Source organism: Crassostrea angulata, chromosome 2 (genome assembly GCF_025612915.1).
Source record: "Crassostrea angulata isolate pt1a10 chromosome 2, ASM2561291v2, whole genome shotgun sequence".
Lineage (NCBI taxonomy): Eukaryota > Metazoa > Mollusca > Bivalvia > Ostreida > Ostreidae > Magallana > Magallana angulata.
The window spans coordinates 4051994-4079561 of NC_069112.1; the positions used below are offsets into that span (position 1 = coordinate 4051994).

The 27568-nt window shown below is 34.3% G+C and overlaps 2 protein-coding genes across 2 annotated transcripts; both read left to right on the forward strand.

The window, feature by feature from the left end:
• The first annotated feature begins 4195 nt into the window (after nt 1-4195).
• LOC128170679 (uncharacterized) lies at nt 4196-5485 on the forward strand. Its single transcript, XM_052836442.1, has 3 exons — nt 4196-4480; nt 4760-4829; nt 4945-5485. Exons 1-3 carry the CDS (start codon nt 4416-4418, stop codon nt 5251-5253), a joined length of 444 nt encoding a protein of 147 aa, XP_052692402.1. The 5' UTR covers nt 4196-4415; the 3' UTR covers nt 5254-5485.
• A 3877-nt stretch (nt 5486-9362) lies between these two features.
• LOC128171972 (uncharacterized) lies at nt 9363-14723 on the forward strand. The gene is made up of 5 exons (XM_052837748.1): nt 9363-9388; nt 9597-9686; nt 9899-9988; nt 10380-10448; nt 10638-14723. The coding sequence occupies exons 1-5, from the start codon at nt 9363-9365 to the stop codon at nt 11272-11274; spliced, it is 912 nt and encodes a 303-aa protein (XP_052693708.1). The 3' UTR covers nt 11275-14723.
• Nucleotides 14724-27568: the final 12845 nt, after the last annotated feature.

The window sequence follows — 27568 nt, forward strand, 5'->3', positions numbered from 1 at the left end:
GGAAAACATGTCTAAATTTTTGCACTTTTTTGAATCCTGTTTTTTGTCCCCCTACCCTCTCCTAAATAAAAAAACGTAATCTAAAAACAAAAATAGATGTGCACAACTACAATGTGTCTGTTATTCAAATTCGTTGGATTCCCATTCCCTGCTATCATAGTCTCGGAGCCTTTGTCTGGAAACAAAAGGCCCTAAAAAAAATTAAAAGGGGAATAACTCTTTAACGGAAAGAGAATTCTAAATTATATGAATTGCATAAGATAGTGTTTTGTAAAGTACATTAGCCCTGAAAATTTGAGCAAAAAGCGTTCAGAAATGAGCAAGATATGAAGCCTCAAAGTTCGCGTCTAGGAAACAAAAAAAAAAAGAAAAATAAGAAAAATCTTAACCCGCACAATAATAGAAAGGTCTTCCGTTGGAAACGGAAGACCTTAATGAGAAAAAAAACCCGAAGAAAAACAATAAGGTCTTCCGTTGGAAACGGAAGACCTTAATGACTCGGTATCTTTTATTGCTTTGATGTATACTTGTACGTATGCAAGAAAGATATATAATGCATATTTTTTTTCCCCGTAATCGGCAAGGATGGACAATTCAAGCTCTAACTAGAAATCTGACCAGTCAGGAAAGGCCCCGCTTTGACAATTAATATAGAGAAGCGGAAAAAACTTTGAATTCCATCTTCTTTATTTTAACATTGAATCTTCTTTAAAATTTCAAGATAATTCCTGAATGTCCAAAAAGTCTAAATAGTAACCTGGTATCTGCATAAAACAGGGATAACCTCATGTCTTATATAAAAAAAAAACCCTAAATTAAATGTGTATTTAAAAAAGATTTAAACAGGTGTTTTATAAAATGCAAGCCTTCAGTGAATGCAAATACATTGTATCAACCAGGGTTGACCTCAACTTCAAAACAAACATCAGTTGCAGACAAAGGTGTTCATTAATCTTCATATGACAGATAGAGATAAGCCTTTAAATTTTCTGCAGCAGGCAAGGATGGGGTCAATTACAATGGAAAGTAATTAATTAAATTACAATTACTTGCTTAATTTCTTCAATTAGTTTACCATTACCATTACAAGAGTTTTCAAATGTAATTAATTAAATGACAATTACTTCGCAAATGTAATTAATTAAATTACAAATTACAATTTGAAATTCATAAAATTTTTATAAAACTATGATGTATCTACAGCACAAGCATTTAAGGAGGTATGTCTATAGTGATAGTGTGGGGAACGATGGGTAGTGAACAGCTTCATATTTATATGTATATCAGTGTGTCATTGAAAGTAATTGAAAAGTAATTGGAATTACATGCCTTTTTTGAAAGTAATTAATTAAATTACCATTACATGTAATTGAAAATTTGGCCAATTACACATTACTTTCAATTACATCAAAATTTGTAATTAATTACACTCAATTACCATTACAAATTACCATTACCCCATCCCTGATCCCAGGGGATTAATTGTTCTGCTCTCTCATCATTTTCTTCTAAATTTACAATTTGATTTTTTTTCAGAAATGACAGAATGGTGCTATTATCTGAATACCTGTTAAAATTAACAGCATTAAGGCGGAAAAAAATAAAATAAATCATTAAAAAATGAAATATTAAAAAAGGATATCTTAATATATATCTTGATTTTAGAATTGAATAAAATTATCATAAATCATTGTGTACGGTATTTTAACCAAAATAAAGTATGAATATTATATTTTAAATCCATATTTCAAAGAATGTACACAATACTACACATCATTCAAAATTGACCTTAACTTCAAAACAAAGTTCATTCGCAGACACAGGCAGTGCAGTAATGTGACAGATAAAGATAAAGCTTAGGGTTTTCTTCCTGTGGAGGTTAATTAATCCCAAAAGAACAAATATTGCACAGCCTTCCAAGTATAGAATGGTAACATTCTCAGCAGTTATCTCTCTTTGCCCATTCATTCTTAAGGAATCTACCCCACCACCCCAGCTCCAAACCAGAAGACATAAAGAACCAAACTTAGCATCAAAATATGTATTTCCTACTGAACTACCATACCAAATTTGAACATGATTGGGCAACCATAAACAAAGTTATTAGAAAAAAACCAGAAAATTTGTGAGTAGTATATAGTACAGTATACAGTCACTTTGCAGTCATGATATTATAATAAATTAAAACATTGATTTTACTCTCGACATTTATTCCCCCGCAAAAAATGAGTATCACAAAACAGATTTTATCTCGTTGCAACAACATACTACTCAACTTGTCTTGAAAAAACAGCATGGGAAAGAAATAAAACATAAATTAATAAAAGTATTTAAACTTACCACATGGTCCTGCAGAGTCCCGAACCGTGACAGTCCGCGGGTCTCCTACGATCACCACTTTAGCCAGTGCACAGTGACTAACAAACACTTCGCGAATTTCGCTGGCATTAACACGGACTTCTCTACACGGTATTAAACAAAATTTTACCCCTCTTTCTGGCAAGGGGGTAGAATGTTGAGCCATGGCTAGCGAAGATGCCACCGGGGCAAAATTAGCAAAGTTCCCTAGAGAGACGCACATGGTTTCGGCAACTGCAACTTGGGTATATGATATCCGGGGTTGCATGCGCGTGACATCTGATCGTCGGACATTGGCTAGTGAGACTGAGGTTAAGAGGTCGCCGCGCACACTATTCTGACATGGTGTTGACACATGATTGTTTTTAGACATGACAACATTTTGACCCGTTAAAATATATAGGTTGAAGATGCCCAATTCTTTTGATTAGTATAAATAATCAAATCGGAGGGAAAGGGTGTCACTTCATGGTCCACAACAAGCATTAATACATTTATTATAATTACGCATTAATAAAATGACAGATAAATCAGTGTACCACAGTTTGATGCACACATAACATCAATTCAATCAAAATACATTCCAGGTAAACACATCAGTTATGATAAAGTTGTTTTTATGTATACCTGACGAAATGAATACTCAGGGGTACTATGATAACAGTGAAAACAGTACCTTGTGTATTATTAGGTAGGGTTAATAGTAAAATAATTAACGTCGGGTACCTGTGTCAAACGTATATAACAAGGGTGGATCTAGAGTGGGTTGGTGGGAGGGGGGGGGGGTCGCAAGACTCCCCCCCCCCCCTGGAATTTCCAAAAAATTTGCATTTTATCATAAAACCAGGGAAATTCCAAAGTTTCCTGGGGCTTCGCCAGACTTTCAATCTTTTGGACCCCTCCTGATTTAAAAAGCTGGATCCGCGTCTGTTATCTATGATAAAGCTTACAAGTATAATATCGAGCTCTTTTCCAGTCTGCATTTTACCATTATGAGGTTTAATAAATAACTATCTCTTATCGCGTTTTAATGAAGGCTAGCAAGGGTGTTGAAAACGTGACTTAGAGTTTTGGCGCAATTTCTGCAAAAAAGCGCTTTTTGGACCTGGCGCGAAATATTTTTTGCTAGCGTCTGTGCTTTTCCCCAAACTATTGACCTTTTTTAAATAAACATTTTTGAATCGTCAGAAAATCGGAACAAACTTATATAGATAATTATTAAAGACGCCCAAATAGAATTATATATAAAGGGAGTCAATTAATACATATGATCATCTGTCCACCATACCTTCTAGATCTTAAATTTTGTGACATCTTCACTTTTACAATGACCGAGTCGATTCGATCAAAGTAAGTAATTCTACTTAAAGTAAAAAATGTATTTGTTTGGAATTATGTTTAGACTTTTTAAAAAAGTTTAAAAGGTTTGTGCATTTTTTATAAAATTTATACCACTTGGCTGTTAATTAAGTCGTTTCTTTCTTTTCTTTTTTCTCTATTAATATACATATCACAGTAATCAACGGTAGCTCCTTTCCTTCAAAATTCTTGGGTATATTCGATAATTATTCATTCCAAACAAGTACATGTATTCGTGATTTTTTTCTTCTTAAAAATGAATGCAATGTGTTTTCGTTTAAATTGAAAAAATTCAATTAGATATCTTAAAAAAACGGATCACATTATCTCTGTACATTTTAAGACTATATAAGTTTCTGAAAAATTTAAAAAAAAATGATAATGATTGGATTGCTTTAAGCTAGAGATTACAACTTAATGATTATCACTGTCAATGTAAAAAATATAACGGTAAAACAATTTAGGTTTACTTCCAAATATTTTTATAGAAATTTTGTAAAAGATGAAGATATTAATGAATATTCCCCCATATTTGACGATTTCACAACGGAGTGGATCGGTGATCAAGAATTCTCGGTTGCCTCCTTTAATGAAGGGTAATTAATGACACATTCAATGCCTCATAAATAAGAGTTGATTTCCAGGAATAAAAAGATGGGACTTACACATGATATATTAATTAATGTTGTAGAGATTTTATGGGTAAGGAGGGCACAAACAGAAAAAGAAAGCTAGAAGTGGACTTTTCCTGTGAAGGACAAAGGTATGATGATGTATATTGTATACACTGTTTTCATATACATGTATTATAATAAACTGATTAAAATATCAATTTTGATAAAGTATACATATATTTTTTTAAAGTAATGATTTCCGAATAAGTGAAACTGTAAATGTTGTTTTTTTTACTAACTTAGAATTATTATGATGATAAAAAAAAATATTTTAAGTTATAGTGTCTCTATGAAACAACTGCTTATTCATTGTAAATTTTATACATTGACATATTACTTATTTAACCCTGTTGTTTTTTTTTTTTCAGTCAGGCAAAGAAACCGAGATTGAGCGAGGAGAACCTTATCCTCTCCACATTCAGGTATATACATATGTGTGTGTGTGTGAGAGTGGGTTAAGGGTGTGTGTATGTGTGTGTGTCCATAATTACTTTTTTTTTTTTTAAATATACTTCATTTGTGTTATTTTTTTCATTAAATTTATTTTTGTAAGGAGAATTTTCCGGAAAAATTCCAAAAATTCGAGCTGAAGATGATAACCTCTTCTGAATCCTCTTTTTCGAAACCCTCTGATGAGACTCCAAACTCCCAACCCTCTGATGAAACTCCGAACTCCCAACCCTCTGATGAAACTCCGAACTCCCAACCAACAGAGGAAATCTCAAATAACTCGACCATCTCAACCCCCAAACCTACAGATGAGGATTCACAAATCAGGAGATTGATCAGTACTCCCCCCAGTCTCCTGAATTATTTATTCCAGCTCCAACAACGCAATATGTATTGCAACCGGAGCTTTTAGCATTAGCTGAATTGGTCGACTCCATGAGAGTCGACCTTTTACAAACATCCACTTTAATTAGTTATATACAAGATTATGCAAGCAGATTGGATTTTAGAAAACAGTAATGTTGTTATAACTATTGTAGAACTTATTCGATAGAATTAAAATTTAAACACCAACAACGCACAAAACTCTTTGCTGTTGTATTGTCTGTCACGACATTATGTTAATCGGAGTTTTCTTTTTTTGTTTATAGCTACAAGTTTGCATGAATAAAAAAACTTTTCATGGAAAACAAACTGTTGACTTTTAATTATTTCTACCATTTTATTTTCATTTTTATTTAAAAGCAAATTTTCACACCTCAAATAATAGTAACGCCGTCTTCTTCATACATGAAATATTTTTTTAAAAATGTTTGATCGTAGTATTTAAATGGTATGACTTACATTATCGTAGAAACATTGCTGGGCAAATGGTCTGATTGTGTGATGGCTGATGTAAATGCTGGTGTTAGCATCCCCGTTTTTATAGGATGTTCATTGGGTGTAACTTTACACACCCATTTTATTGATAGGGCACCTCTGATATCTGTCATTTGGGTGTAACATTACACACCCGTTTGGTTGACCTCTATTATGACCCATGGGCATACCCTACGACCTCAGTGACTGTAGACACACCCTTTAACTGTGCGGGGCCCCAATAAATGTACAGTGCGAGATTTAACTAGTTATTCAATGAGCGTGTGAAATGATGTAGCAAAAAATCTTACCAGGACTGGACCAGGATTTGGGTTGGTTGGACCACGGGCTTTTCTAGTCGCTGGTTGTTTTAGGCGCTATTGACTTGTGCAAGTTGAGTTTCTCGGTCCATTTCTGTTTTAGGGCCTCAATTTAGCTGAAGTATTTGGCCCGGTGGGTTCCGGCCTCTAATGTGTTACCAGAATTAATATTTTGAGTATCCTAAGAATGACAACTTCACATTGTTTTAGAAGGTCTACAAAAAATAGCGCAAACATTTAAAGGTATAAAAACACCCAACGGTCATACACAACTTGTTGTGGACAGGGGCAGTAATTTTGTAGAAATGATCTCGCTGTATATTTTCTTTGATAGATGGCAACTCCCAATATTATGAGGATAATTACTGAAAATGTAATAATTATACTTAATTGTTGATGAGGTAGATAAAAAATAAATATACCAAATTAAGCCATGTGTTGCTTTGGCATTTCTTGGAGTGGTAAGTTGTGTAAGCGAACATGACTTTGTTAATTTTTTTAATTAGAACAGCACACATGATCATAATGCTAATTGGGACAGCATACATGTTCATAACGCTAATTAGGACAGCACACATGATCATAATGCTAACCAAAACAACTGTAAACTAGAACTGTCCTAATGGGACTAATACCCCCTCTAGGCTAATTTCAAATGGGACAAATAATTGAATTGAATAATAAAGGTTTGGAACACATGAGTGTCTGTCACTGTGAGTGTCTAGTGGAGGAGAAGATAGTGGTTGATGTCTCTATGGAAAACAATTATAATATTTTTAAACTACAGTTTATCTTAATCACACACACACTACATGTCTTTCTTTTAATTTACATTTTAAAAAATAAATAAAAGGATTGTTTTACATTACCACTTCTACTACTACTACTACAGATATAGCAATGTCACACATGTAACAACCATGCTCGATACTTATTAATAATAAATAATATTTCAAAGGTATATACCTGTTTGCCCGATCGTGGTATGCTTTGGTGCCGTGGGACTGAATGTTGCTTCTATAAAAAAAATCATGAACTAAAAACATTATCCGTGTAAACAACATATTATTATAATGACACATACTACAGTTTTTGTTTATGTGTAAAAGAAGAGGGGTATTACATGTGTGTCTTTGAACAGAAAAATCAATATGACGTAACACAAGACACATCTGGAACTTCACGGTGTCTCGTGTCGGGGTAGTGGAGGTTTCTGATTTTGTAGTAACACTTGCTAACGTTTCATTTATTTGAAATGAAAAATATTGTTCATAATTTCATTGCAAAGTCTGATCTTCATGTGGAGGATTCGGGAATTACCGTAATAAAAAAGACAGGAAGGGTTTACACACACACACACACACACCCTTAAGCAAAAAAAAAAAATCAATAATATCACGTGACGTAGCAATTGAGCTACACGTTTGTGTTATGCGACTATTCAGTATGGAGGTTACTTGATTACAACTTTTTTTTATATGATACCTACTACCGATTACTATATACTTAAAAAATAAAAAGGATCATTCAACGGCACACTGTGACCTTCATGTGTTATATTTAGGAATAACCGTAATAAGAAAGGGGGGTTAACACATTTAGCAGAAAAATCAATAAAACCACGTGACGTAGCAAAAGCCACTTGTAAAGTGTTCGGGGTACTGATTTAGAAATAATACTTACTACAATTTTAATATTTGAAATAAAAAATGGTGTACATTTTTTATACACACGCCCAAAAAAGAAGGTTTTTAAAGGATGCAACTAGATCATGATCTTTATGTGGCGGATTCACTATTTACTGTTCCCAAAAAAAAGGAGGGGGAGGTTGCAGTCGAAATCTAATTTATATGCTTTTAAATTTTGTGTAAAAATGCATAATTTGTACTTACCGCAAATATGACCATGAAGATCCCGTATCTTGATCACGGTCGGGTCACCAAAAACAACCACACGGTTCAGTCTGCATGAAGTAACGAATACTTCCCGAATCTCAGTCACGTTTACACGGACTTCGCGACAGTCGGGCAAGTTAGCACCTTTCGATCTACAGGTGCATTTTGTACCATAACGAGCCATGACATAATAATTACGAGCATAATTACGAATGTTGTTCTGCCATCCATCTTGCACACTTTGGCCAGGTCATATATGCACGTGATTAAAAAGCGCGCGAGGTACCCCGGTCAACATCTCCCCAGACATATAGAATAATATAATTTATCACTTTAATGAGTTTTATTGTTTTAGTGTCTGTTTAGAAATTGACACATAAAAGATGTATGGTAAACAATTGTCAACAGAAAATGTTTTGTATATTTGGGGGGAGGGATGAGGGATAAGGTAACGATCCAGTTTGTAACCTTATAGATAACCTTTTTTTGGTACAGGTCAGGGGATCACCTTATCTAAGTCATGTTTTACAACCTAATTCAGAAAAGGACATTATTTTTTTTAACTAAAAATTTGCTCTGATCCAAAAAAAAACACCATAAAGTTTTTTGAAGTAATGTGCCAAAATGATGTTGATTCTGTGTATTTATTAATAAAATTAATGGTACGGTCCGTTCTCCTTGGTCAGCTTAATACTCTTACATTTTTGCCTTATCCTTTGCACGTATACATGTATGTTTTATATGTTTATATATTTCATGTACCATTTACATGGATTTGTGTGAATAAATTGAATTGACTTAAATTGTGAGCTTTAAAATAAATTTATAACTTTTTAAAATTTCTTAGCTTTAAGATGAATAACTATAACTAATACTTTATCTGAAACTTAATCCGATTTAAGAAGTCCAGTTACATACAACATCGCTCGATCGTGATATATGGAATTGTCGAGTGATGGATTGTGATACTTGAAGTGGTTGTAGTTTTTCAGCTCTCTTTTTTACATAAATTCTAATTTTGATTGATCTGGAGTTGATTAAAATTTTAGGGACGTGTATGTTAATAATTTTAATTATTAGATTAATAAGGTTTTAGAAGATAAGTCGACTCGAAGAAGGATAAATACTACGCAACAGGTGTATTTTTTTTTGGCGCAATTTTCAAGGCTAAACTTGACAAACTTTTTACTGAACTGCCCCGCAACAGACACATGTCAGTTTTGGCGCAATTTTCAATTATGCTGACTTGACATGAGTGTTAATACCTTTTTAGGACTTTCTTAATGTTGACCGTCAAAAAAGGACAATTAGCCCCGTATTGTAAAGCCATGATTTAGATTCCCACCCAAAAGCGAACACATATAAATACGAGCTGTTTCCTTCACCCTACCATCAGTCGAATAATTACCATTATAAACTTAGGACAATCCTCCTCCTCCTCCAACAGAATGGCGCAGAAATATCTAGATATGATGTAAGTGTTTTCTCCAATTGCAGTTTTTAAAATTTTGTAAAACTAATAATATATGTATCTTAAATGTTAAAATGATAAAGCGTCAAATTAGATTTTAATTTTTTTAAAAACCTTATCTTTTGTGAATAACCCCTTATATATTTTGTTATATTTTTAAACATTAATTTTGGCTTTAAAAATGTTTAAGTTTTATATATTTTTTATAAAGGGATCAGAAAAAAGCAAGAACGTTTAAAGATTTTGAGGAAGAATGGGTTGCGTTAGGGGAAGAATTGTGTGTAGCTGTATTTGAACCAGAGTAAGTTGAATGCAAAGAAAATTGAGTGTCATAATAAATTCTTTAAAAAAATACAATGCAAAAATAAAAATTGAAATAGAAATATAAATAAAATTACAGTATTTTTAAGTAATACAAATGGAAATAAGTTAAAAGAATTTTATATAATTACACGTACAAGAAAACCCCCCTTTTAAAATATGAAATAATTTAAAGCATTTATACTGATATAGAAATTCTCCTAAAGAAGAAGAAAATGAATCTGACCAACCCAGAAAGAGAAAGTTGTCAGAAACGGAGGATTCTTACGTGTTAAATCAAAGGTATGTTTTGTTTTTATGATTTTCTTTGACAATTATTTAATTATCAGGGCTCAACATTAAGACACGTCTGACCGACCCTGTCTTGTAAAATTTAACATATCCCTGGTATACGTAGTCACTGAAATTTGATTTAATGAAACCTGGAAAAGTGTCACGCTCGATTACGATAACAACATATTGTGCAGTTTTCCATTGGAAATATATAAGGTCCGAACCAGTACTAGCCCGACTTGTCTAGTGCTTTTAAAAGGCATTGTTGAGCTCTGATAAAATATCTTAACGTGTAATTGATAATAATATATTATACCATGTTCAAACATTTCGTTTGAGACTTACTACATCTAAGTGTTAATGTGCATTTTGAGTTTGTTAATATTTGATTTATCTGTAGAAGACTAAAACAACAAAAAATAACACATGAAAAAAGAAGAGAGGATGAAAACATAATTTCCAACTTAAGGTAACATAAATTATGGTAATATGTGTGTGTTTATTTAATTTCTATTGATATACTATGGTACACATAATACAAGCGAAATAATTTTCCAAATTTTGAATTTGGTTAATAAATACTAGCTGTTATTACTTTATTAAATTTTGAAGAAAAGAATTATTAATTATCTTTTCGGGTTTTTTCTTTGTTATTCAGAAAAAGGGACCCTCTCAGATTGAAAAAATTAAAGGAGAGGGTAGGGGTAAACGACACTCTAGACAGTTGGGCTGTCGAGTCAATTTCTCGTTACTCGCCCCAGTCGCCACCCCAATCGTCGGAGTGCACCATTACCGGGTACCCACCCCAGTCGCCACCCCAATCGCCGGAGTGCACCATTACCGGGTACCCACCCCAGTCGTCACCCCAATCGCCGGAGTGCACTATTACCGGGTACCTACCCCAGTCGCCACCCCAATCGACGGAGTGCACCATTACCGGGTACCCACCCCAGTCGCCACCCCAATCGCCTGAGTGCACCATTACCGGGTACCCAGCCCAGTCGCCACCCCAATCGCCGGAGTGCACTATTACCGGGTACCTACCCCAGTCGCCACCCCCATCGACGGAGTGCACCGTTACCGGGTACCCACCCCAATCGCCGGAGTGTACTATTACTGGGTGTCCACCCCAGCCACCGGTCGGTTTTTTACAGCGAATAGTTGGTGGTGCATTTCCCCTACAAAGAGAATTGGATGCAGTGAGCGAGTTGGTTGACTCTATGAGAGTCGACCTATTACAGACATGTATGTTGATCGATTATGCAAAGGGTTTTTTAAAGAATTATAAATTTTAATTCCTATTAATTGTATGCGAGTTGATCGACTCTATGGGATCGACCTATTACAGACATGTATGCTTATTGATAATGTATAAATTTTTTTAAAGAATTATAAATTTTAGTTCCTTTGAATTGTATGCCTCTATTATTATTGGATAAGTCGGCGGTGCCTTCCCCGTTCAAAAGGAATTTGATGTCGTAAGCGAGTTGGGCGACAGCATGAGAGTCGACCTATTACAGACATCCATGCTTATTGATTATGTAAACGAATTTTTTAAAGAGTCATATATTTTAATTTAAATTAACCATTGTATATCATAGTGTACCATTGTGAACAGTGTCAAGAAAGTTAACTCCGACAAAGTTTGTATTGAACATATACATGTTAGAGTTACTTTTCTTTCTATAAAGTTAGTCGACTTTTTTGAGAGTCCTCTGTATAACTATAAATTCCAACTGTCCCTAGACATTTTGTTAATTATTTATGAAAATGGATGAGTTGGTCAGCAGCATGAGAGTCGACCTGTTGCAGATATCCATGATGATTGAGTATGTTAAACATTTATCATGTATTTTTTTAAAAGAGTTATAAATAATCAATTTCAATTGATAACACCTTTGTATTTTATTGAAAAAAGACTACTATTATGTAACATAGTGTACGATTGTGAACCTGATCGTGTGTTTAAAATGTTTGATACAATTAACTTTGAAACGCAATTAGTTTTTAATCGGAGAAACCTAGCTATGTTGTGCACTGATTTTTACCAATAAATAATTTTTTAACAAATTGTTTATATCGTATAATATGATGTGATTTATTTCTTATTAAAACCTATATCAATATATCTTGTGTTTTGTGTTTTATTTTTTGATATTATTCAGGTGCTTACCGTGAATGGTTCATTGGTTCTGCGACTGTGAATGATGTAAATCCATTAGGACTTGTCATATTTTATTCTGTATCGCACTCAGGGTGTAACCGTTAAGGCCCATAATATAGAACGATATACTGATTGTTATCAGCTAAAATATGGGACGTGATATATATTGTGGGTGTAACCGTTAACGCCCATAACTTGTTATCAGCTAAAATATTTTTCTGTGACGTCAGTGACTGTGTAGTCACCCCTTGACTGTGTACTCACCTCTTGACTATGACCTCACCCCATGGTTATCAGCTAAAATATTTTTCTGTGACGTCAGTGACTGTGTAGTCACCCCTTGACTATGTACCCTTGACTGTGACCTCAATTATGACCTATGTGGGCGGGGTCTGGAAAACCCCATGACGTCATCGTGACTGTATACTGACTGTGTACTGTCCCCCTTACTACTGATCTCCATAATGGTGCAAGTGTGATTCACTCCCACAACAATTTCGTCTCAAATCGTATATAAATGACAATAACATTTTCATTTCTTACCTGAACTCGAGCATTGTAGATGTCTATGGCACAAATTAATCAAAAATATCAAGTATAGTCCATATATCGGTTTTTTTTCGTGTATGTCAACAACATAAGTTGAATTTGTCCGCCATGTTTACTGACCTTGACCGGTATTATTTGGACAGCCAATGAGAATTCAGGAGCGGATCTTGAACTGAATATAGGAATTCCCCTATTATAAACATATTTAACACAGTGGATATGAATTTCTATTATATACCATTTCCTTAAATGATGTTTTAGTGATAGAAGGAGGTAAGATCGATTATCTACACTGACATTCACCTGAGAACTGGTATGGCTGCTCAAAAAGACGACTTGTAAACATGCTGATGTGTTTTATCTGGTTTTGATTTATATACGGTTAGTTTGTTCAACCTGAATTAAAAAATCATTTCATCTAAAGGAAGTCAAATATAAAATCGATCTTTTCAGACCGAAGTCAGTCGCATTAAAAAATTCATTTTGCACCGTTACGGAGATCCTATGGAATTGTAGACCTCTCCAGTAAAAATCAGATATAAAAAAAATCGGAGAGGGCTACATAATTGCAGCTCAGGGTAGCTAATTAAAAACATCACTACAAGTTGTTAAATATCGCCATTCTACATTGGGAAGGTGGCGTGCCTTTCCTCATTCAGTTGGAAATGGTCTTATTCGTTTTATCAAGTGATAAAATACGAAATTTGTTCCTAGCTATAGGAAGAGAGCCACTAACTCTCATTTTAATATAAAGATTTTATATACGAAATTATTACATTCTTTTACCTCCGATATTCAAACAATTAACGTCATCGCTTTTAAATTGAAGAACGAACTGTTGTTATGCAAATTATCTCATCGGTTGACTGGTCCTCTGTCCCTATCATACATTGCAGGCATTGCCAGTCTATCTCACATGCGTATTAATCTTTGTTTTGTTCTTTAATTGACGTTGATTTTTTCCAATGTGTAAAGTTGTAATGATTTGTTGATATTTTTAAAACGCGTACTGAATATGTTCCTGGTTGAAAATACGTAACAATCAGAACGGCACTATATATTCAATGGCGCATTGATACTTGAGTTCTATGACGCCGCTTGTGTATAAGCCGAGAGAAGCGAGCTGACAGCAATGAGGCTACATCGCTGATAGCGATGCGCCTCAAAAATCACATGGGGTTTTCTCTTGATTTCATTCCTTTATAAGGTGGTAGAGATGAAAACGGAAATGTTCTATGTCGTTTAAGTCCCGAGTTTTTAACTTTCAGTCCTTTCTCGACTTTTATGGGTGAAATTGGTTCAACCGCAGGTTGATAGGGGAAACGGCTTTTAGGTGAGAGGTGCATAGGTTTTTCTCTTCCACACGAATAGTTGTTGAGCCGGCGGGAAGTATTGCCGCTGGTGTTGAGCTGGCGGGGAATATTGCCGCTGGCGTTGAGCCGGCGGGGAGTATTGCTACCGGAAATGCACATAATTGTGCATTTGGGAAGCAATCTTCAGTTGACGTTAAGGGAAGGGAATCACTGGCTTGCGGCTTTGGGTTGGAGATTATTAGTCCATTTTCCCCAATCACCTCTAAAAGGTCGGCGAGGGTCTTCATGTCCTCTTCCTCGAACTCGATTTTCTCTTCCCCGAACTGGCATTCGCTGGGCGGTCGGTTGGTGGTTATACAACCGAAATTTTACAGAAGTCTCCGAATTATTTCATGCTCGAGTTAATCGGTAACCTTTAAATCTCATCACCATGGCGGGAGTATTAGCATGGGTTTTGTTATTAGCGTACACAGTAATTGGTCACTGATTTGAAATTAATCAACATGAATGTAAGGCATCAGGAACTATTATGTATTGTAACTGGAAAGGGAGGGGGAATTATGTTGTTAGTTCCCTTATGCAACATGAAATCCTGATTTTTGATTATTTGACGGATGAGGCAACAGTCATTGTGCCCGAGAAATTCCTTGGGACTTTAAGGAAAATAGAAGTTAAGCGTGGAAATGTCAAATGTTCAGCATTCGACACACCACCTGATGTACAGGTCTACATCAAAGACAGGAGTTGTGCAAGTACCATCGATGTTTTTTTTTTTAATACAATTTTTGGTGTTTTTTTTTGGGGGGGGGGGGGGGGTGAGCACAACGCATAACGGTGGGAAGTCGCTTGCCCATGTCTGCTTTACAAATGTGTATGACTTTTGCTTCTTTTATCAATTCTAAAATTTCAAGTTCAACATTAACGTTATGTATGCTGCAGAGTCCGATTACAAGTTTAAACAGCTAGCGAAGCAGTTTGGAAGAGAGAAGAGGGTTGTCGTGAAATACCACGGTGATTTTAAATACATACACATTTATGACAACAGAAAAAAGGCAAAATGTCCTGGCATAACCCTTGGATACGATGAATTTCGAGAATAGAGTAAAATCATTAAACTGATGGACATGGCAGATAATTCTTTTATGACGAAGGTAAATATAAACTAATTGTCATTATGGAATTATTTCAATAACGACTTCTGTTTAGTGTTTGTTGTGACAAATTAAGTTAAAATATTAGATTTTTAAATTTTTTTTATAACACTTCATTGTTTCTTTACAGCCTCTTTCTTCTGACGTGTTTAAGAAGAGAGCCGGTGAAATGGATTTAGAGTATCAGGAGGCATTTTCATTTACACCAACTCCTTCTCAAGGCAACACCCCTCTACAGCTACTAGAGCTTCGCAAAGAAGAGGAACATGAGGAATGAGAAAGCCGATGTTCATCAGATAAACTATATAAGATGTTCTACCACGTTTTCTCGTATTTGGCCTCTGCTTTTGACAATAATTCCAGCCTAGAACTGATAATTTTATGGCACGACACTATAAATAGTGCAGCTATTCATATTTCACTCATTTCAGTTCATAAAATCATAGAAAAATAAACGTTTCCACGAAAATTCAATATTAACGTATTGTATGTCACAGACTCGAAAGGAAAACTAAAATAAATTGCAAAGCAGTTTGGAAGAAAAAAGAGGATTGTTATGAACTATCACGGTGACTTAATTACATATCCACGTGTACAACAACATAAAAGGAGTGAAGTATCCTGGGGTAACCCTTGGAATCGACGAATTTGTAGAAGCAGTGGATATTGCCAGCCATATGAACATGACGTATTGGTGGGGGGTTTTTTTTAAGGAAAAGAAATCAAGACATGTATTATAAATAATAAAAAAAATCACAACACAGAACAATTTCGGTGTTGGGATTTATATATTTACATATAAATAAATAAAAAATTTTTTTTTTCAATTTCATTACAAACAAATTTTTAAATATTTCCAGCCTCTCCCCTCTGATGTGTTGAATACATATTCGCAAATTGTTGTGATCAATCCGATTCCACCCCAAGACGGCGCCCTTCTACGTCGCTAAGAAAAGAAACCAGTGCACGCGGCTACAATCCCCATCCCCTATCAACCTGTGGTCGAACCGATTTAACCCACGAAGGTTAAAAAAGGACTGAAAGTTAAAAACCCAGGCTTTGAAAAACAAAGGAGTTTTCCATTTTCATCTATACCACCATACAAAGGAGTGTCATCAAGAGAAAACCCGGTGTGATTTAATAAGTTTTATCACATCTTCAAGTTTTAGACAAAATAAACGGAAAAGTACTAATTTGCTACATCAATGTTATTATAGACTTTTAAAAAATATTTGGGGTATCATATGTATACAGTTGATTAGCATTTAACTGTTTACATTGTACATAATATGTTTATAAGTACAATATACACTTTCTTACGTATTGTATATACCTTAATCAATTTTATCCATTGAATAAATCTTTTTTTAAATTTTCTGTATCAGTGTCCGTAAGCCAGAATCTCAACTCAACAAGACAAATAATCCAGAGAGAATCCTCATTTTCATTAACTCTTTGTATTCAGACTCATAAAAATTCCCTTTAACCACTTCATCTGAAAACTCTAATTGTATACATTGGAATTCCTTGCTTGCGAAACCTTTGTGATTTTTTAAATATTTCCTTGGAAAACTTCTCATTTTACGCTCTTTTAAACATAGTATATCAATGACTAATTCTTACCATATCATTTAATTTTAAGTGAAAGGGCTTACATTTAGCGCTTTTTTTGTTTTTGCTGGTTTCAAGTACTGATAGGCCCATACATCGGCGTCGTTGACTTTGGTAACGTGTTTAGGTGAAACATTGTCTAATGATCTATGAGGCGTTTTATTATAACTTTGCACGAAATCTTGCAAAACGTATACATAACGTTTTCTTCTATTTTTCGTAAAGTATCATTCCTCCAGTTCAGAACGACTGCATTTCTAACACAGTATTATAAGAGTACTTTTTATAACTCACCCCATTCAGTTCATAGAACCAACCCTTAATCGTTCCTTAAAGGAATTAATTATAAGATTCTTGTACGCATTAGAGGCCAACAACAAACTAAGGCAATTGGCGTAAGAGTTTGGTAGGCAGAAGAGAGTTGTTGTGAAATACAACACGGACTATAAATATGCCCATATTTATGATAATAGAAAAGGGGCGAAGTATCCAGGGATAAATCTTGGGTAAGACGAGTTCAAAGAGTTAAAAAATATCAACGAGCATATGGACACAGCCTGTGCAACTGCAGTAGCAATTGATGCTACAATTCCCACCTGTGCAACCATGCTATAATTCCCGCCTGTGCAACTCCAGTAGCACGTTGACTTAATTACATATCCACGTGTACAACAACATAAAAGGAGTGAAGTATCCTGGGGTAACCCTTGGAATCGACGAATTTGTAGAAGCAGTGGATATTGCCAGCCATATGAACATGACGTATTGGTGGGTTTTTTTTAAGGAAAAGAAATCAAGACATGTATTATAAATAATAATAAAAATCACAACACAGAACAATTTCGGTGTTGGGATTTTTATATTTATATATAAATAAAAAAAATATTTTTTTTTTCAATTTCATTACAAACAAATTTTTAAATATTTCCAGCCTCTCCCCTCTGATGTGTTGATTACATATTCGCAAATTGTTGTGATCAATCCGATTCCACCCCAAGACGGCGCCCTTCTATGTCGCTAAGAAAAGAAACCAGTGCACGCGGCTATAATCCCCATCCTCTATCAACCTGTGGTCAAACCGATTTAACCCACGAAAGTTAAAAAAGGACTGAAAGTTAAAAACCCAGGATTTGAAAAACAAAGGAGTTTTCCTTTTTCATCTATACCACCTTACAAAGGAGTGTCATCAAGAGAAAACCCGGTGTGATTTAATAAGTTTTATCACATCTTCAAGTTTTAGACAAAATAAACGGAAAAATACTAATTTGCTATATCAATGTTATTATAGACTTTTTTCAAAATTCCAATTTTGGGGTATCATATGTATACAGTTGATTAGCATTTAACTGTTTACATTGCATTCGAATTCATACAATACATTGTACATAATATGTTTATAAGTACAATAGACACTTTCTTACGTATTTTATATACCTTAATCAATTTTATCCAGTGAATAAATCTTTTTTTTTTAAAGTTTCTATATCAGTGTCCGTAAGCCAGAATCTCAACACAGCAAGATCCAGAGAGAATCCTCATTTTTATTTAACTCTTTGTAGTTCAGACTCATAAAAATTCCCTTTAACCACCTCATCTGAAAACTCTTTAATTTTATACATTGAAATTCCTTGCATGCGAAACCTTTGTGATATTTTAAATATTTCCTTGGAAAACTTCTCATTATACGCTCTTTTAAACACAGTATTTTCATGGCTTATTCTCACCATATCATTTACTTAGGTGAAATATCTTACGTTTAGAGCTTTTTTGTTTTTGCTGGTTTCAGGTACTGATAGGCCCATACATCGGCGTCGTTGACTTTGGTAACGTGTTTAGGTGAAATTTATGAGGCGTGTTTTTATAACTTTGCACTAAATCTTGCAAAACGTATACATAACGTTTTGTTCTATTTTTCGTAACGTATCCCCCCTCCTGTCTAGAACGACTGCATTTCTAACACACTATCATAATTAGTGTACATTTTTATAACTCACCCCATTCAGTTCATAGAACCAACGCTTAATCGCTCCTCAAGGAATTAATTATAAGATTCTTGTACGCATTAGAGGCCAACAACAAACTAAGGCAATAGGCGTAAGAGTTTGGTAGGCAGAAGAAAGTTGTAGTGAAATACAACACGGACTATAAATATGCCCATATTTATGATAATAGAAAAGGGGCGAAGTATCCAGGGATAAATCTTGGGTAAGACGAGTTCAAAGGGTTAAAAAATATCAACGAGCATATGGACACAGCCTGTGCAACTGCAGTAGCAATTGATGCTTCAATTCCCACCTGTGCAACCCCAGTAGCAATCAATGCTATAATTCCCGCCTGTGCACCTCCAGTAGCAATCGATGCTATAATTCCCGCCTGTGCAACTCCAGTAGCAATCGATGCTATAATTTCCGCCTGTGCAACTGCAGTAGAAATTGATGCTACAATTCCCGCCTGTGCAACCCCAGTAGCAACCGATGCTTCAATTTCTGCACCTACAACAATTATTCGTGCGGAAGAGGAAATCCTATCAGTTTGTGTCTCGGAGACACAAACATATGCGTCTCCCGCGGCTATAATTCCCACCCCCTATCAACCTGTGGTCGAATCGATTTAACCCATGAAAGTTAAGAAAGGACTGAAAGTTAAAAACCCAGGCTTTGAAAAACAAAGGAGTTTTCCATTTTCATCTATACCACCTTACAAAGGAGTGTCATCAAGAGAAAACCCGGTGTGATTTAAAAGTTTTATCACATCTTCAAGTTTTAGACAAAAAAAACCGGAAAAATACTAATTTGCTATATCAATGTTATTATAGACTTTTTCAAAATTCCAATTTTGGGGTATCATATGTATACAGTTGATTAGCATTTAACTGTTTACATTGCATTCGAATTCATACAATACATTGTACATAATATGTTTATAAGTACAATATACACTTTCTTACGTATTTTATATACCTTAATTAATTTCATCCAGTGAATAAATCTTTTTTTAGAGTTTCTATATCAGTGTCCGTAAGCCAGAATCTCAACACAGCAAAATCCAGAGAGAATCCTCATTTTTATTTAACTCTTTGTAGTTCAGACTCATAAAAATTCCCTTTAACCACCTCATCTGAAAACTCTTTAATTTTATACATTGGAATTCCTTGCATGCGAAACCTTTGTGATATTTTAAATATTTCCTTGGAAAACTGCTCATTATACGCTCTTTTAAACACAGTATTTTCATGGCTTATTCTCACCATATCATTTACTTAGGTGAAATATCTTACGTTTAGAGCTTTTTTGTTTTTGCTGGTTTCAAGTACTGATAGGCCCATACATCGGCGTCGTTGACTTTGGTAACGTGTTTAGGTGAAACATTGTCTAATGATCTATGAGGCGTTTTATTATAACTTTGCACGAAATCTTGCAATACGTATACATAACGTTTTGTTCTATTTTTCGTAAAGTATCCCCCCTCCTGTCTAGAACGACTGCATTTCTAACACAGTATTATAATTAGTGTACATTTTTATACCTCACCTCATTCAGTTCATAGAACCAACACTTAATCGCTCCTCAAGGAATTAATTATAAGATTCTTGTACGCATTAGAGGCCAACAACAAACTAAGGCAATTGGCGTAAGAGTTTGGTAGGCAGAAGAGAGTTGTTGTGAAATACAACACGGACTATAAATATGCCAATATTTATGATAATAGAAAAGGGGCGAAGTATCCAGGGATACATCTTGGGTAAGACGAGTTCAAAGAGTTAAAAAATATCAACGAGCATATGGACACAGCCTGTGCAACTGCAGTAGCAATTGATGCTACAATTCCCACCTGTGCAACCCCAGTAGCAATCGATGCTATAATTCCCGCCTGTGCAACTCCAGTTGCATGTTGACTTAATTACATATTCACGTGTACAACAACATAAAAGGAGTGAAGTATCATGGGGTAACCCTTGGAATCGACGAATTTGTAGAAGCAGTGGATATTGCCAGCCATATGAACATGACGTATTGGTGGGTTTTTTTTAAGGAAAAGAAATCAAGACATGTATTATAAATAATAAAAAAAATCACAACACAGAACAATTTCGGTGTTGGGATTTATATATTTATATTTAAATAAAAAAAATATTTTTTTTTTCAATTTCATTACAAACAAATTTTTAAATATTTCCAGCCTCTCCCCTCTGATGTGTTGAATACATATTCGCAAATTGTTGTGATCAATCCGATTCCACCCCAAGACGGCGCCCTTCTACGTCGCTAAGAAAAGAAACCAGTGCACGCGGCTACAATCCCCATCCCCTATCAACCTGTGGTCGAACCGATTTAACCCACGAAGGTTAAAAAAGGACTGAAAGTTAAAAACCCAGGCTTTGAAAAACAAAGGAGTTTTCCATTTTCATCTATACCACCTTACAAAGGAGTGTCATCAAGAGAAAACCCGGTGTTATTTTATAAGTTTTATCACATCTTCAAGTTTTAGACAAAATAAACGGTAAAATACTAATTTGCTATATCAATGTTATTATAGACTTTTTTCAAAATTCCAATTTTGGGGTATCATATGTATACAGTTGATTTGCATTTAACTGTTTACATTGCATTCGAATTCATACAATACATTGTACATAATATGTTTATAAGTACAATATACACTTTCTTACGTATTTTATATACCTTTATTAATTTTATCCAGTGAATAAATCTTTTTTTTTAGAGTTTCTATATCAGTGTCCGTAAGCCAGAATCTCAACACAGCAAGATCCAGAGAGAATCCTCATTTGTATTTAACTCTTTGTAGTTCAGACTCATAAAAATTCCCTTTAACCACCTCATCTGAAAACTCTTTAATTTTATACATTGGAATTCCTTGCATGCGAAACCTTTGTGATATTTTAAACATTTCCTTGGAAAACTTCTCATTATACGCTCTTTTAAACACAGTATTTTCATGGCTTATTCTCACCATATCATTTACTTAGGTGAAATATCTTACGTTTAGAGGTTTTTTTGTTTTTGCTGGTTTAAAGTACTGATAGGCCCATACATCGGCTTCGTTGACTTGGTAACGTGTTTAGGTGAAACATTGTCTAATGATCTATGAGGCGTTTTATTATAACTTTGCACTAAATCTTGCAAAACGTATACATAACGTTTCGTTCTATTTTTCGTAACGTATCCCCCCCCCTCCTGTCTAGAACGACTGCATTTCTAACACAGTATTATAATTAGTGTATATTTTTATAACTCATCCCATTCAGTTTATAGAACCAACCCTTAATCGCTCCTCAAGGAATTAATTATAAGATTCTTGTACGCATTAGAGGCCAACAACAAACTAAGGCAATTGGCGTAAGAGTTTGGTAGGCAGAAGAGAGTTGTTGTGAAATACAACACGGACTATAAATATGCCCATATTTATGATAATAGAAAAGGGGCGAAGTATCCAGGGATACATCTTGGGTAAGACGAGTTCAAAGAGTTAAAAAATATCAACGAGCATATGGACACAGCAAACTTTATGTATAATATGTTTTAAAAGTATAGTAATAAAAGTATTTTTTTAAAATTTTCTTTCAATTTTCACTACATTGAATTTTAAAATATTTTCAGTCTCTTCCTCCAGATGTGTTCAAGAAAAGAGCGGGAGGGATGCGACTATAGAGGAAATGACCGCTCTAACTCCAGACCCACCTCAGGATGACACTCCCAGCGAGAGGAAAACACATCTCAGAAGCGTGAGAAATTTCTTCCTCGGCAGCGTGAGGAACAGCAGCGAGAGGAAAATCTACCTCAGGAGCGTAAGGAATTCCTATCTCAACAGCGCGAGGAACAGCTATTCCGAGAACGCGAGAAACATCTTCCCCAAGAGTCCGTGGGTCAGGGTCATGAACGAGGGCATGTGGAGCACGGTGTGCCAAATTGTGAGGATGAAGGTGACATTTACGATGCAGATATTTTACTCGATTTTTTGAAGACAATTGGAGAGTTTAATTTACCAACTCCTGACAAAGAGAAGCCTCAGATATTTATACGGGCCGCCAGGAGGCGGTCCGTTATTTGATATACATTTAAATATTGTCACTGCGTTTCTGCGGGATAGGTTTTTTTGATATAATTAATATTATGCCTTTTTTATGAACTAAAAGTAAATTTGCATGTAGAAATATGTTTTATGCCTTTTAAAAAATAATACACATTTTTTGTTTAACTCGTAAATGTAAAGGTCATAGACTGTGGGCAGGATTTGTTTCGAGACTATAATCTATTCGGAAAATTTCAGAGTTTTTCGTTCGGTTCACAACAATGTATCAGAATAGGGGACATACTAAAGACTGAGACCTGAATGGCTTTAACTTTTATATAGATGATATATTTGAATTTCTACCTGCTGCGTCATAATAAAATAGGAAAAAAATATTCGGCAGATTTTTTTAAGTCTAACATTGTGCAGATTCTACCGGATGAGATGATCTTACATGTACCTTGAAAACTTATTATGTGGTCCCTTGAAATCAGGTAAACATATAATCATATAAACTAATGCATTCAATAGAATGCAACCCAAAAAAAAATCAAAATGGTTTGAAATACATAATATCATAGAAAATAATGACAAGTTGAACTTTGTAATAAAAAAATCAATGGTCCTCCAATAACTATATTTTTGCGGCCCATTTGACGCTTGCGTCAATATGATTTCTTGTGTACCTTAATACACAATGTACGCATAATTTAGCTACAGACCGAATCTTTCAAATTTTGAACAGTTCAGTGTCACAATGGCCCAAAGCTATAGATTGGTGATACTACGTTCGCCATTTCCGACAAGAGTTGAACTCGCTCCTGTCGTTCGTGTTACTGAGTGAAGAGTGTTTACCTGGCCCACCTTTTAAACTAACATACCTGACCTCAATAGATAATATCCTTAATCCCCATAGTGTATCAAGAGATTAAAATATCACGTACAAATTAGCTAAAAGCGTCGGTGAAACATTATGTTAACTCGTACCATAGACAGCTCAAAAACTAAATAATTTAAGAAAAAAGGTATTATTGCGAACCTTTAAAATATATTAAATGTTTCTTGCAATTGGTGTTTTTTTTCAGAAATCATGACTAATGAAACGTAGCTGTTGATGTTATCTCAATAGAGTATTTTTTTTTCTTTTTTTTTTTTTTTTAGAATTTCATGATTTATTTGACAAAGACAAAGACAGCAGAAAAAGATACAAAGAATACAAGTACACATATCTCACAATGTAATAGCTTGTCTCTTAAAGAGAAAGAATATAATGTAGGTCTATATATTATGCATAAAATTCTTTACAAATGTACCTGTATACTACTTGAAAAAGGAAGTTAGTGAGAATAAGATGAAAGAAAAGTGTTTGTGTGCAAGGTTGGGGGGGGGGGGGGGTAGTACATTATATAACCTTTTGAATCTGATAAATATAGGTAGTATATCATAATAATAAGTCACATATTTTTTGCCAGTGCCTTTCAAACTCTGAGAATCTACAATTTTTAAGCAAAATATATTTCTCCACGGATATTCTTTTTTTCATTATATTTTCGAGTGCACCAAAATTCAGCTTTGGAACTTCTTTATATCTACTTGCAAATATGTATTGTTTTATTATTAGAATTAAAAGATTATGTACTTTATACAAATTTCTCTCTTTATATTTTCCAAATAAGATTGAGTTTTTGTCAAATGTTACTTGCATTTTCAATTTCCTTAACAACCACTCCTCACATAGTTCCCAAAGTTCTTTTACACAATAGCAATCTACAAATAAGTGTTCAATAGTCTCATTAACTCTTTTACAAATGGAGCAGACTGGGGATTCTTTAACCTTAATCTTGTTAAGATAATCATTTGTTGGTATTATTCTGTGTAAAATTTGAAATTGCAGCCATTGTAGTTTTGACTCTTTAGTTATTTTAAACGGAAGTTCAAATATTTTGTTCCATTCTTTGTTGTTAAAAATAAAGCCCCTTTCTAGCCATTTATTTACAGATATAATTGGATCTCTTTTCTCCTTAATAAGTGTGTTATACATATCTTTGCAACCTTTTTTATTGGTGAAGAAGATATTCATGTGACTGGGTCACCCCTGCGAATGTGTTCGGAATGTTTTCTTTATCGTTGCTAAGTAAGTAATAAATCCAGAGGTGCTCGAATGAAAGTTCACGAGACTTCACCAATATTTGTTCACTTCCTGTGAAATTTCGAGCGGAAGTATAAGTGTTCGGATAATATTCTCAAAATACGTAAGTACTGGTCGTTTTTCATATCATATCCTACTGTGATTTATGTTAAAACGGGAAAAACTTTCAAGATGTATGTCTTATTTTACCATCTAGCAGTTATTTATATTAAACGATAATATTCAGAACAGAGTTATCGTTCGTGTGCAAACACGTGTAGAGTGGTTGAAAATATAACCATTGGGTTGCTTAATAAATTCATAGCCATGTTTGATGCTTGTGGTGTGCAATACCATGTTTTAAAAAAATAATGGGTGTCTGTTTTGCATTAAAACTTAGTATATCGAGCCATTTTCAAGGTACATTTTGCATAAAATGGTATAGTCTGTTTCACTATTGATGTTATTACTAGGTCAGGCGCGGATCGAAAATTAATCCTCAGGAGGGATCTCTTTTAAGCATGTTAGTTGTTGCAACAACAGACAAAAACTAATTTTTGTATAGTCATATTTCTTTCTAGAACACATTTTATTCACCAATTAATGAAGATAAAGTTTAAAATCAATAAACCTCTAGATTTTATATTTGACTACTATATTAAGAACCTAGATACATGAACTGTGAAATAGACTTTATACACGAGGTACGATTTTTACTGCGAAACTGAAAGGGTCAAATAAAACCACGTGGTCTAAAATTTGAATGACAATAACATTCGCAGGGGTGTGGGTATACTTGGGCCAGTCTTGTATTTGATTTCATTGATATTGTCTTTATCTAATCTTTCAAATATTGCTCTCTTTAGGCTTGCATATTCAATAAAATTTGTTTTTATATTTTGGTTTTCTATTGTTTCTTGACTAAAAAAACACCCTCATTATCAAAAAGATCTTGTATATGTATAAAACCAGCATTAAAATAGTGTTTTAGGAAAAAAGAACGGTTATTAACTTTTATTTTTGGGTTGAGCCAAATGTTTTCAAATGGAACATTCATAACTTCTTGTCTAGTTGCTTTTACGATTAAAATCCAGCTGTTTAAAACTTCTTTCCAAAAAATATTTTTTGTATTTTTACATAAATTAGCTGCAAAGTCCATACCTTTAACCCATAGGTTTTTAATTTTTGTTTGTAATTCTGCCTCTAAGAGATTTATCCATTTTGTGTCTGAGAAAATCATTCTTCTTATCCAACTAGACTTTAGAGCAGAGCTAAAATCTGTAAAATCTATCATTTTAAAACCACCATATCCATATTCCTGTATAATAGTGTTTCTTTTTACTTTGTGAATATTGCTTCCCCATAAAAATTGGTAAATTTCCTTACTTAAAATTTTTGTAAAATCAGAGTCTGGTCTCAATAGAGTATTAATCGTACAAGTTATCGTTCTTCATAAACGGTTTACAATGTTAACTCGTACTTTATTTACCGTTTTCCATAACAGGATATTGCTGTTTTTGTTGACACAATAAATAGAAACAAGTTGCTGTCCTTTAAAAAAGGACTACAATACGATGACCATTTGCAGGTGTTTCCAACGAAAACGCGAAAGCCTTAAGATTATCAGAGATTCCACCGACTCTAGCCCTCTGCTTTTAACCACTAAATTTGTACATTGTACTACGGATACATTTATGTATAGCCCTGACTTTTTATCTCAGAATTTAAAGGGTTAAAACTTCTAAAATAATTATGATCTATCTATGAATGAAGTTTGCATGTATAGTATCATGCATTCGGTGAATTATACTATTTGCGCACACATTACGATTCGCACTACTTTGTTAACTATGCAGAGGCGTAGTCACAAACTTAAAAGTGGGGGGGGGGGGGGCTCAAATCCAAGAAAGATGTAAAACGTGTAATATAAAGAAATTAAGATGTAAAACATGTAATATCAAGCCCCTGTCTAAGTTGAATGAGAGGACTTCAAATAGTGCATTTAAAGTTGATTGACATTCATCACAGGTATACCACAATCAGAATCTCCAATACTGCAGCTATCTTGTAGAAATTACTAATCTTGATGAGATTCGGAATGGCTAGAATATATTCTAAAGTACATATATGTAAACATAATTTAAAGAATACTTTTCAGATGCAAAACAAATTTATTAAACTTATACATGTAGGTTTGAAAATGAAGAGTCCGTAGATAATTCAATACTTAATTCTTGGAAACCAAACTGAAAGAGAACAGTCTTAATGAAACTATGGTTAATAGTTTCCAAAGTACAGTTTCCGACTTGGAATCTTCTGGATGAATGACTTTGCTATTTCTTTGATGTTGACTTGGTCTGTTCTCTCTTTGTGAACAAAGCAAGTCATACAGTGATTCAATCTTGCCTGCGTCATTGTACTTCGGAGGTAGGTTTTAATCCTCCTTAAGGACGAAAAAGATCTTTCTGGTGTGGCAGTTGTGACTGGAATGGTAAGATAAATTTGTACAAGCTTCGTAACTTCTGACAGAAGTTTCTTTGTGATAGGCTCCTTCATGTGTTGACAAATTGTATCTATCAAGGTAACTTTTTTGATTTCATTTTCACTGTCAACTTTGAAAATATCAGGCAACATTTTGAGCTG